Consider the following 13,512-nt stretch of genomic DNA (forward strand, 5'->3'; position numbering starts at 1 on the left):
CGGAAGCCGAGATTACAAGTTGCGCAAATAGAAGGCGACTGGTTTTGCAAGAGAAGTAACAAGTGGACAAGCGGAGACATGTTAGAGATGGTCCTATGCTAGTGCGGGCGCAAGTGCACTACAGATACGTGACTGTAGCCTACAGATGAAGGTGTGAATCTAATATGTATGAATTTGTACTAATGATATCATAATAAAAGACTTAAGAGCCGATTATGTCACCATGTTGAACCCTTCATTGATCTCCAGCATTCAAACCTCTCTACATACCCCAAACTTCACTCCTCCAGTACTTCAAACACAGGCAAACCAATACTACGCTGAGAAGCTGAAGCGTATCCAATTTCACGTGACAGGTCGCCGACTTCTCCGACCCTCATAATGCAACTATCACCCTAGGCGCGCCCGGTAGTCTAACAATCGAGCTAGTGGGGGCTAGGGTGGTGGACTGTTGCTGCCCGGGAGATGTCAGCCTGAACAAAGACCAGGCAGGTTTACAAATATTCTGTTACAGTAGGTTACATGTCATAAATCTAAGACAGCAAGAAGGTCTGTCATCAAGGAGACGTCAAGACCTTACAGTACCTACAGGAGTCGCAGGTGTCAGATATCTTGCAGTCACGTAACATCAGCCGAACGACGACGTCATACTACATGCTATTGCCTAGTCTGAACTATGACCCTGCACCTTGAGGTGATGCTGATGCTGGTCTAGCAGATCCTTAGGGTCCTGGCAGTGTTTCAATTGTTTTACCCGTCATGAGCAATGTAGTTGAGTATCGAACAAGACGGATTGGCTTCAAATGACGACTTCCTACCAGAAGGAGTCCATGGAGGAATTATTTTTTAAATCAGATCGGTATTTGACTAGATCTGCGTATGTCTACAAAAGATGACCCATCTCGGATCAAAAACTTCTAGCTTCTAGTTCGGCTAATGGAGGTGACAAAAAGGTGGATTGAAGAGGCTGTGTTATATGACATAAACATATGTCAGGGTCACATTGAAACTCTTTGAAGCTTTGAAACCGATAATATCAACTTCTGGTCGAGCCATGCGTAATTTTCCAGATAAGTCCCTGCTTTATGGGTTTCTTATTTTAGTTGAACTTTACTTGACATTAGTTGACTTCGGCATGCAGAAGGAATCACTAGAGCCGGAAGTCCATAATGAACCAAGTTAGAGATAACACGACTCCGGGTGGAGAATAAGAGCGACTGGAGGGTTGGAGTGGTACTCAAGGGGACTTTGTGGGAGGTCTCTTGTACCGGGCAGGGTGTTCTGTGGTGGTTACTCTAGGTCAGCAGAAGAAGGGCAGTATACTTCACATATAATGACATAGAGAAGCCCAGATTTCGAGATAAAGTTGGTTTTAACCGCCAATTATCTCATCTGATACTCTATATTAGGATCAAAATAGTGATTTGTCATAATATTCTCCCCAAACTACGCATCCAGCTCACTTCTTGCAACAGGAAGCGACTAAGACTCTCGTCTTCACGTAACTGGTTAACCTGGCCCACATTTTATGCGGTTGCAATGTTTCACAGCGGAGCCCCAAAAAAAACGGCCCCGTCTCCTCTTGTTTGCTACACATATCCGGGTCAAGAAGGACAAGATCAGAACAACAAGACCAAAAACAGGCGGTAGCGGCTGCACCCAGTCCTCAACGGCGTTTGGCAGCCGTCTCTCAACATCTTCTTCCGCCCGTACCAAGCCACTACATCCCGCTCTGGTGGCTAGCGTCGTATCACTACTTGTAGGATAAAGGGGGACCGGCCAGAATGTAGCCCAGTGCAGAGGCTGTCGGGTAGCCTAGGGCGCCAAGAGAAGCTGTTGGACAGTGAACTTCAAGTGGCATGGGTAAAGCAGCAACCACTGCCCTGATTTACTTCCAACTCCAGCCACTGCACTTATCCAGTGAGTCTTAGTCTACTTGGACAAGGACCGAAGGCACGGCTGAGCGCCGACATTATATCAGCTGAAATTGTGAGAAGGGAACTTGTTTCAGACACTCGAGTATACCAAATCATACTGAGACTCTAGTAGAGACATAAAACGTCGCTACTGTGAAATAATTGTCTGTTGATCAACAGGGTGTTTCAAGTGCTCGCACCATAGACAGAAATGACTCAGGTCCGAGACAAGTTCACCAGGCTCCCCGTACACCCACCTCTTAATACGTCTTCCATGGCACTTTATCTCCACCAAGAAACACACTTGGAGCCTTATACGTGACCGTCCAGGCTTAGATATCTCTCAAACACTCCAAAGCATACCAATGTCCATCTCTTTAGTCCCTAACCATGTCTCTAACTGTATCTGAAACATTCCTGAATACGCCTTGAGAATACACAGCCGTGGATCCCCTCCCCCCTCACGAGATAGTAACCTACGATGGACCCAGTCACATGAACCCCCCCCAAGACCCACTTCTCCTCCCATGTCTCTCGGTCGGTGATCCGGCTTGTTTCATTCACAATGCACTCCCTCACGGCAACAATGGGCCTCGCACAACCACGTTCCTGCATTCTTTATACTGCGCCACAATTAACTATGTGTCTAATAAAGGTTTCTTTGCATAGCATCAAGGTTCCGGCAGGGTAAATCTGCTGCAGAGTTTGGATGCCAAAAAGTAGACGGGATGAATAATTTCACGGTTGGCGATAATAAAAATAACGGAGGAGAGAGGTCGTTTTAAAGACGATTGCGCACTCACGTGAGGCAATAGGGACCTCGCGCGCGTGAGGGTCCGTCTCTCTGGATGTGCCTGTGCCCCTTCAGTAGATACTAGTACTCCGTAGCTGGTGCCACAAACTCCACCATCATGCACTCTGCAGTGAGCACATTGAGCGGAGTTGTTGATACGAGGTACCGACTGAGTCATGGTTAGCTGGAGGAGCTCGTCATTCCTTTCCAGCTGGTGCCGTTGTAGTATTTGAGCGGGGTACATGTGCATGGCTGATGTGGCAGACATCTCGGTTTGTAGACAAGATGAAAGCGCGAGGAGTCCATCATTAGACTCCCCCCATCGGGGTGATTCGAACGAGACCCTTGTTACCCCTTTTGCCATTGTTAGTCGCCCGCAAACCACATAACCAGGTCTTGTCCAAATGCAGATGCACACTGTCCTGTACCTCCAAGCTCTAGTCTGCACGTACCCCACCAGATTCTTGTTGTATCTCGCATCACGTGCATCTACTCACGGTCCCAGGCAAAGGAACGAAACTTTGGTGGAGATGCGGGCAGCAGCAAATTTGAGTCGGCTGTAGAACAATAACGGACGGCGAGAAGTGACAGCAACTAGCAAATATACTGTAGATTATCCCGAGCAGATTCGATCAATGGTGCATTTGTCTCTCCACGACGCTCAGATGATCGTCCAGGTCGGTATTCCTTGCTCAAGAAAAAAAGTGTTCGTCACTGCAGATTGGTTACAATGGAAAGAGGCGCAGAAGCGCGGGAAGACTATGTACGTACCCGAGGGTCCATGTTTGCTTTTGCTGGGTTTTCTGAGGAGCAGCATGAATGTTTTTATTTTGCTCCTCCAATTTGTTTTCCCTCTTCAGAAAGAGCGAATCTCGAGGTGATGAGAAGAAGGTAGAAATACGGGAAAATATGGATAATTGACACCTCGTGACGGGAATAACCACCAGCTTTGTCTCGTATTTGTTCAAAATCTCTACCCTTCAATATCTCCCCTCCCGCTGACACCCCTCAAGTCTCCTCTACCCTTTTTTTTTTTAGCATTTATTATGAAACACAAACAAACGATTGTCATGCACATGTTATTCTTCTTGTTTGGCCAGTTTGTCAGCATCTGCCTGAATACGAGAGTGGGTCTTGGAGAGGGCGTTTTGGCAAGAGTGCGTTTTTGGAGAGATGTGTGCAAGGGATGGGAACTAATAACTAATCTGGGTTGTGTACCGACCTCAGAGCTCGTCACGTGCACACAATCACATCTCGTTCGGGTGTTTGGAGCTACGGGATCGACATAGATCCACTCTCGATGCATATAGTTATACTCCACACTAAAGTACTTGAACTTAGTTCATCAACAATCGACAACCTTAACCAACGTGGTTGTGAGTCCCAACTAAGACGTAGTTTGGGTTTCATCTCCCCTGACGTCATGATATTCGGACGACAATAGGCTCAAGGGGAGTAGATAGAGATGGATACAAAACGGAAATCACACAGCTTGTGCAAAATACCAAGAGTACAAAAAGATCAACTGGACCATCTATTTCTCTTAATCGACTCCACAACTTTGTACCACAAATATCTACCGACTTTGAGACACACATCCACCTGTATTATCTAAGTTAGGCTCATTGCAGGGGTCCGACGACGAGCATCGGGCTTAGTTCGGCTCCAACAGCTCGGAATTGGATCTGGAGTCCCCCAAAAGACAGATGTCAACGAGGACAAGACGAGTATTCAAAGGTCCAACCTTTTTCAGTTGCCGTAGCCGTAAACTTGCTCCTCAAGCGTCTTCTTCAAAACTTTAGCCCTGCTCGTATTCTCCTCCTTGCGTCCAACTAGTTCCATATTTCGGCTCAAACTGCTCTCTCTTCGCGGCTGTAAGACGAGCCTATCTTCCAGAGTCCACCACCAGTACCGATTATGCAGGTTCGCAGTTGGCACTTTAGGATTGAGAGACAGGGCTGGTTGCATTGTCATTCAAGTAGTAAGACGTATAGACAAGGCGAGGTCTTTGTTGCTGCTGGTGCAGCGGGGTCCGGTCATTTGTCTTTGCATAGCTGATGGAGAATCTGACATTCTCATTTGTTGCCGGGTTGTTGCACTGTTGCTCGAACAATGGCCCTACCGTCTCTCTACTGACGTCGGCTTTAGTCCGCCCCCCCATCTCCCCAGACTTGACTAACCGTTTGTCACCGTGGCCATATGTCCGCGATATCCTTGGTGAGCTTGCTTTTGGCTTCCGTTGGTCATTATTACGGATATGGTAACATTGTCTGTAAAGGTTTCTCTCGAAAAGGCATATATCACTCACTTTTAGTGCCTTTTTTATTTTTATTTTTCATTTGGCACATACCCTGAGCTTGCGCGTGTGATTGGACCAATCCCACCCTCGTATTTCGAAAAACTAACTCAGATAGCCAGGCACCATCCTGCATCCGCAGATAAGACAGTCTTAGATGGCCCACGTACGGACGGAGAAGGAATGTGCGCGGTGGTGGGGGCATGGGGTCACGTGGGCGGCGTTAGTTATTGACGTTTTGGTCGTAGCTCGTCGCCGGGGTCTTCACACCGACTATTATCGAGCCTGATGCCAAATATCTTATGATCTCATAGCGGGGTAGGACCTGGGGCAAGCAAAGAAAGGTAGCTGAGAAGTCACCAGGACGAGCAGCCTTAACCAGATGCAATCCAACCAAACCGGTCCGGTCCAAACCAACCTGTCTCATCATTATATACAGCCTCCCTATAGATACAAGATGCCAGGAACCAGATCAACTACAAGACCAACCTGTACAGTAGATTAGCCGTTCCGTACACATGCGATCCACTCCAGAGGTGTTGCAACAGTATCCACTTTTTTCCGCCACCAGAGGCTACTTGCAAACCCCGAAAGACACACAAAGACAATATATCAGATATATACATTGTACCTGTCCTGTCTTTGTTGGAACAGCAACTCTGGACACTTTGTGGAGACTGTAGAGACTTTGTGGAGACTGTAGAGGCTGTAGAGACTGTAGACACCCTCCTTGTAGCTATAACACTCGGCAAAACGCCCCTCATTCCTCTTTGCCAGGTTTCCAGGTGGCCGTCACGTGACTAGCCCCATGTATTATAATATTGGTTCCTTGCAGTTCCATCTGGGTGCATTGCCGAATTAATATCAAACGCAAAAAAATACAAAATATAAACACACAATTTGGAAAATGTTGACGTGATGATCCCGGTGGTAGTCAATGACAGGGGTGAGATATTGTGGGGGTGGGAAATCGTCGTGTGTCTCTAGTTTGTGTATATATTTGGGCATGTCTTTGTGTGTTTATTTGCGTCACTGGTGTACAGAACTCGTACATACATTGTTTCTGTCTGTTGGGCTATTGATGTCAGGTACCGCACCAGTGCTGATGGTTAGATACCAGTTCTAGGCAGGGGTAGTCAAGCCACCTAAAGCTCATTTGAGATAGTCTCAGAGGGTCTATTGCAAAGGAGTATGTGCTTGTACCTTCAGCAGGTACCAGGGCCAGTTTAGGTCTATCAGGAACAACCGAATCGGATCTGGGAAGTCCAGGAACGTCAGGAACACGTGCCGTGTTTGGTTAGCAAGTCTTGGACGCCTACTAGGCGCTTTAGTGCCGGAATCGGGCCCCCAACACTAGTGGTTAGGGTCAAAGTGGGGGTGACTCAGCAGGATGACGGTTGGAGTAAATCAGAGATTAATTCTGTATGCCGAAACTTGCGCAGGCATAGTCGGAGTATCATACGGTGCAACTGGCGAAAATTGGAGTCTGTAGCGACAAAAGTGGGCTTCGTGTGTTGCGTGAGGCTGCGTACGCTAATGGGGAGGTGCTAAAGACTTGCTTATACGGTATAGCAATGTAGACCGTGGACAGAGCAGTTAATAATCTGCGAATATATCACATTGCAGTCACTCCGGGCAACTGCGTGACCACCGCATAGTAGTAGCCCATCTCTCAGACCGCAATAAAGTGTCAGGTGGAGGCTCAAAACAATAGTCCACAGGTGCCGTCAGTAATCAGCTTGGAGCCCTGCAGGTTGACAAAGAACTAAATGTCGGTCACTATAGGATGGCTTTCAACTTCAGTACAGTACAGTACAGTACCAAACAAGTGATCTTCTTACCAAGCCATGTAGCTTATATTTTCACTCACCAAATCTCCTCCAGGGATTCAAATAGCGGCGGGTTGGAAAGTTGGAGTTCGGTCAGTTCACGGAATTCACCAGCTCCTAAGCATGGAAATGGTATCCACAACGAGCAGTTCAGACTGACCCTATTGTGTGTTTCCTAGAAAGCGGCTAAGGAACGTTGAATCTATCAAAGTTTTAACACCTCCCTCCAGAGTTTCTCCACTGTCTGTAGGTAAGTTGTGTATTCGTGTTGTGACCGGTGACAAGTCTGTACAATGAAGAATCTTTCGGTTCCTATTTGGTAGCATTGAACATACAGATCACGTCCTTAAGAACCAGGTTCCGTTGGAATACTCGTAAAACTTGCCGAAACTCTATAGATGTATCTTTCTCCAATAACTTGTATAGCAAGTCAATTACGTCTTGTGAAAATTCAGAACAAGCCGAAGCAGCTCCTCGGGATTAGCTGCTGCTTCTTTGTCGTACTCTCACTCACCTGTGTATTGTTTCCATTGTGCTGTATATCCACCTTGTATCGGGTCTCATAACAGATACAATTCTGGATTTATTGGCTACAGAAGACAGCTACGGAGAGGGAGGGGGATTGTGGGGATATATCCTATCATATGACAACAAAAAGTGTCTCTTCGTTTGTTTGTTTGTGGGCTGTGTTGAAGATCATGGCCCTGTCATAGTTACGTCGCTTGAAGTAGTCAGTCAGCTTATTCATCTCGTGGCACCGACGGATGGTTGCGTTTTTTTCAAGTTAATGATGGCATCTTTATGTCCCTTTTCTTTTCTGGTTTTATCATCATGCAGCAAGGTGGCTGCTTTGCCCGAAAGTCAAGTAAATTTGTTGAGAATAGAGACAACAGAGTTCAAACCCCGACTAGTCTCAACCTTATACTTATGGATGTCAATAAGAATAGTGCCGTGCACCGGAGCTACACTGTCTACACCCATGCAAATGCAAATGTTTGTGATTATTGAATGTGAATGGAATGCCGGAATTAAAACAAAACAACAAATACGAGCTGCTGCCACAGTAGCACCTTAACAGAAAATCAGTCGCTCGGCCTCCTTGCTTCCGCTTATCTGCAACATGGCCCTTTAGCTACATCTACCCCTGCACAGGTGCAATTACTACAGTACACGTCCACACGCTATGATAGAGATAGCCAACACTACGTAAATCAGGTACGGGCACAGCTAATGTTGCATTTTGCCCCCTCGTGATGATCCACGTTTGGGTGTCGTGCATCTGTTGTGTGTGGTTGTATTAGCACTCTCAGGACCATCAAAGGGCAATCTGTATGACACTACTTGTAGGGTCGCAGAGGAGTAGTGCGACAGAGAAAGGAACGTGGACCTGAATGTAGAGGAAAAAACCTCTGGAGTAATGTTACACTGGAAAAAAGTCATCCATGACCGTGTCGCTCGTCTGTATTGTGTTTTTGTCACTTCCAGCAGTATATGGGTATAACACGTACCTTTTATAGACGCCCAAAAGGGAATTTCCGTGTTGGAATAATTAATAGCGACATTTCTCGGCCAAAAGTTTCCCTGTTGACACCAGATGGCAGACTTGCCAGCGCACGAGGATGACACCTGACACTTCCGCTTGGAGAGATAACGGTTCAGTTGGGCAAGCCAGAGTTGGGCGACGCAAGGGAGGCGCGGCTACCGTCTTGGGCGGGGAGTATGGGCTAATTGTGGCATGAAATTTCAACACCTGTATATACTTGTACTTGTACCACCATTTTCCAGGACATGGTGCATTACCAGAAACGCAAAAGTGCAACGTACAGACCTTGTAGACGGCGACTTGCTTGCACGATGGACCCAACAAAAACACCATCCACCCTGCTATTGTGTTTATCTTCAATTCAAACCCTCTTTAACCCATATCGACCGCCCGCTCCATGTCGGTTGTCATTAGGTCCTGCAGGGTGTTGACGTGGGTGTCTTTTGACAGTTCTGATCCGGGTAGATGGAGAATGAGCACGTGATGTGGAGTGTCTGAAGCGTTTGGCGCTGGAGTATCTAATATTGGTTTGTTACTTGATGAGTGCTTGAATTTGTCTCTCTATGAACAATGTATGGAGAGTATCACGATACTTGCAGTTGGTCAAAAGGGTAGGACCCCCCACAAACCCAATTACTGCTAACTGCTCTGGGTGAAAAATAAAATAAAAATACCACCGCGTCACCCACCTTTGACTTGGCCAATCAATTCCCCCCATCGCCAGCTTCCCACGGATATCCCCACATCCCCCCTGCAAATCGGTGCCTGGTCAAGACCGGTTCCGAGCGTGCCTGTTTTGGTTCCTGGATGGACGAAGGCTATTTAGAGTTGAGGTCCGACTTTTGACAGAGAGTAGCAACCTGAGTTTGGGGCGTGGGACGGATATTTTGACATGGCTGGACTCGTCGTGTCCGCAGCTTCAGTTAGATACCCTTTTAGCCCGCATGGCTCCTCCCTGTCGTCCACAAACGGATTGGGCCCAACCTGCATCTGTACCTGACCCTGACCATAACAGAGTTAGCCGGAATAGCGGATGCGACATGTAGACATGTAGATGTGTTGAGAGACGATGATGCTTAAGCTAAGCGGGGAGTTGGCGAATCAATTGTTCCAGCCCTTGGAGTCCTTTCTACGGGCTCAGGTTGTGGCTACACCTCCAGTATCAGGGGCGACCCTACAACTCTGGCAACGACCCACATCCGCAACCGGATACGTGGATAATATTCTGCACAAGGTTGGCGACGCCGAAACAACCACGGGTCAATAGTAGGAGAGCAGGAAGCAAGCTCCAGGACATATTATCGCAAAGTGGCTGTAACGCTGAAGGGTATAGTTCCGGCCGATAGAGATAGAGGGACGTGGTGGAGAGAGGAGAGAGAGCGAAAGAAGAGAGAGAGGAGAGGAGAGGAGAGAAGGCACAGGTTGGGCCTACCGGACAGCTTGGTGGAGTATGATGTGACCAATTGGTTGGTGCAAACGGAGTAACAATATCTTTGCTGTAGACCCACATAGTTGTACTCGTACTCGCTCGTACTGAGCCGTAATGTACTCGTACAGTACATACTGTACCATGCCATCTCTACCCGTCCATCTCCCTCGCAATCGCTACACCACTTCTGTCTTAGCCGCTAGCCGTGTTCCGCCCTGACGTCCACTTTGTGTTTCTCGACACCTCTCGCTCTCCAATCCACTTTTCATTTGGCTAGCACCGCTTTTCGGTCTCTCTTGTTCTCTTCACTAATCAGCAAACCTTGAGGTGCCAAGACTCTCCACTTTTAATTTTTGTGATTTATTATTGGGACAGGTCAAAAAAGTTAAGATTGCCCATTGATGCAGGCCGCACAAAGAAGAGCTCAAGATCTCATTAATCGCCCAAGAAGCAAAAAAAGAGGCTAGTATGAGTGGAAATCGCAAAAACGAAGGGCTAGCTCTGACCCTAACCCGGCCAACTTATCACCACCCTAACCCCTCTCCTCGATATCGAAGCACTTATATATAGCTCCGGGGGCCCTCCTCCAGTAGGTCACTCCTCTCCTCCATCAACATACCATGTCTGCGGCTCAACTGGACTTCTACTACGATATCGACGACGACCTGGGCGCTCTGACCCAACCCACCTCCAGCCACCACCACATGGTCGCCCATACACATCTGGCCCATAACTTGACCCAGGCACACCCTCAGTCGGCCTACACAACCCCAGACCTGTACATTTACTCCAACTACCCGTCACACACCAGCCACGTGACCTCAGACGCCCGCGACAACAGCAGCCGGCACTTTACTCCCTACTCCAACTCCAGCTCCAATGCTTCTTCTACCTCTGTTGATTGTGCCACTACCTCGACTAGTCACACCCAAGGAGACTCTCCCCGATCAACACAACTACTGACCCAACCCATACCCAGCTCCTCTGCTCCCCAGGTGCTCACGCCGACCACGTCAATCACTTCTTCGGCTCTCACTACCCCCACCTCTACCCTCACTTCTCCGCCTTCTTCGGCTACTTACCCTCTTCCTTCCGTGCCTCGAAAGAGAAGCGTGGAGTTCATCAGCCACGAGATTAGCAACACTAGCGGCGCTCCTCTGGTTCTGAGTCAGCCTCCCAAGCGTAACCATGCCAACAAGCGTCACGTGAGCGACGCGGGTATTGTCCCCAACTCGGAACCCATTTACTACTACCCCAATCTTGTTTCTCCAGCAACAGAGACCTACGACGAGTACCCCACAACTACCATTTATGATTCTATTCAGGAAGAAAACCAGACCGTCCCCGTGACCAGCCACATGACTTCCCATCCCGTCATGTGGAACCCTGCCTACACCGTTCTCCCCAGTCAAAAGGTGTATCAATCTCGCGACAGACACAATTCCGACTATGGCTACGACTATGGCTATGACCAGATGCGACGAGTTTCTGGGAGTGGGTCTGAGTCGCGAAAGACGTCGGAAACAGGCTCTTCCACCTCGGAGCAGGTGGCATCGGGTTTCATCAACTACACCCAGCGAGATGGGCCCAAGCTGATGACTGGAGTGGCCCCGTCGGGGGCCCAGAAAACCAAGCAGAAGCGAGAAGCGGAGGCCCGAAGGCGAGAGGCCGAGCGACGTGAAAAGGGATATTACTAACGGGTATTTATAGATAATGCATTAATCAACCAAAAGTAAACGACCGGCCGAAGCGAGAACAGTAGGGCAATGTACTTGTAGTTTTGGGGCCAAAAGAATCTGGTTTCTAGACCGGGAATAAACCGAGAGCGGCAAACTGAATGGTACCGACAATATGTCACCAGTGCGTCTGATTCCACAGTGTGGGCCCACAGTGGCTATGTTTCATGTCCCAAATAAACTATCAAGTATTCTGGTAGCTTAATTAGTTTAATTAGTTTAAGTTTTGGAGCCATGGTGTGGCGAGAAGTTGTGCAGAGTGATCGATAGAGGGCTTTAGATAATTGAAGCGAACTGTGGTGGCCAGAGTGACGAGAAAACCACGATTTACCCTCCGATCAACTTCTCTCCTCTCTCTCTTAGTATTTTGCCTCTCAAAACAGCCCACAATACGACGCCCGGACGATTCTCGTCGGCATAGCGCTTAATAGTTGCCCAGAGCTCATGAGAAAATTCAAAGCAAGCATGAGCCGTTATTCTCATGTCTCAGTTGATCTGCAATAGCACGTACAGAGAGGTACAGTACAAGTATCTGCTGATTCAGTCAGTACAAGAGTGAACCGCATACATCCGCATACTATGGCAATACAATACGAGTGGTTCCACTACTGGCACTCAAGAAAACGTGGAGCAAGTATCTGGATTGCGGCCGGCGTACGGCTACAGACGACCGGACTGATGCTGGTCTTCAGTGCATATCTGTCTGTTTACGTGGCGCATATGCACAAAATGTCAAAAGGTGTACGATAGTGAGCCGTCTACGAGGGCTTTGTGTGTTTCATTCTGCTGAGCTACAAGTATGAGCGACTTGAGGGTACAGGGTTAGTGTGGCTTGGGCGAAGAGAGCAAGGCTGAAGCAACAACTGCTGCTTGTAAGGCTAAATACGACATTGTTGGCGCATGGCGAGGGCGGCATGAGGTGCGGAATCGGAGAAAGAGGTTTGTTGATGCAGCTGTCAAGAAGGATGGTGGGTGGCGTTTGAATGTGAAGAAACGAGCCAGTCGAGGGGTAGCAGGAATTCTGAGAACACAAAGAGATAGCTAAGAGGGCGCTGGTCTGAACGGTGTACTTTATGGAGCTACATAATCCCCGAATCAAGTTGTACGCTACATTATACGGACGTCATGTGGTGCATGCAGTTATTATAGGGTGGTGAAGGCGTTCCAATAAACATACCAATCAGGATTGACATGCTTGTCGACCCCAAAAGGACTCAAGTACGAGTACGAGCCAGTGCGCATGTCTGTCGCTGTTAATACGCATGACTGTAATTTCTGCCGACCAAGAGTGAAGTTTCTGCCGACTATGGGTGAGATTTCTGCCAACCAATTTTCATTTTAAAATACTTCAGACAGGGCCGGACCACAAGGCCAAGCTGGGTCTCAGGATCCACTAGATCCACTATCGAACTAATTTACTCTCCAAAGACTCCCCTGACTCTGAAACACCGGAAGCTTACCTGGTCAGACATGCCGACCCGTCAGGGCAGGGCTGGCGTGCATTGTGCTGCTGGGTCGTGAACTGCATTGTTCGCTCGTCTTTGTGTGCCACTATACGGATACGACAAATAGACGTGTTATACATATCTTCAATACACGGGATCTTTTCGGAGCCCGTCCCGTCCTCAGTTGGTGGAGATGTCGTTCAACACGGGTATTCTTGAAAAACATGCTCCAGCCAATCACAGTAGCTTCTTGTAGGAACGGTTGGGGGTTTTGAGATAACTGGATAGGAAACGGCTCGACAAGATATTTGCAATCAGCCAAACAGTCCCCGAAAACAAACCACACCCTGCAATTGCCCCACACCAACTTAAACCCGCTGCATTACCTTGCTATTATGAATCTGTCGGAGCTGAGTGTATAGCGACGTCAAAACAGAGTAAATGAGTCGATGTGAAGAGAAAGGAGTAGTAAATCAACAATAGTCGACGAGACGAAGCCATCGGCGTACTCCGTTTTTCTCCAGC

The 13,512-nt window shown here is 48.1% G+C and overlaps 1 protein-coding gene across 1 annotated transcript; it reads left to right on the plus strand.

The window, feature by feature from the left end:
- Positions 1–10,426: 10,426 nt before the first annotated feature.
- Positions 10,427–11,503, plus strand: YALI1_C10990g (uncharacterized protein; the record flags this gene model as incomplete). The annotated part of the gene is made up of 1 exon (XM_501585.3): positions 10,427–11,503. The coding sequence occupies one exon, from the start codon at positions 10,427–10,429 to the stop codon at positions 11,501–11,503; it is 1,077 nt and encodes a 358-aa protein (XP_501585.3).
- Between the last annotated feature and the right edge of the window lie 2,009 nt (positions 11,504–13,512).

This window comes from Yarrowia lipolytica, chromosome 1C, assembly GCF_001761485.1.
Source record: "Yarrowia lipolytica chromosome 1C, complete sequence".
In the NCBI taxonomy this organism is placed as follows: domain Eukaryota; kingdom Fungi; phylum Ascomycota; class Dipodascomycetes; order Dipodascales; genus Yarrowia; species Yarrowia lipolytica.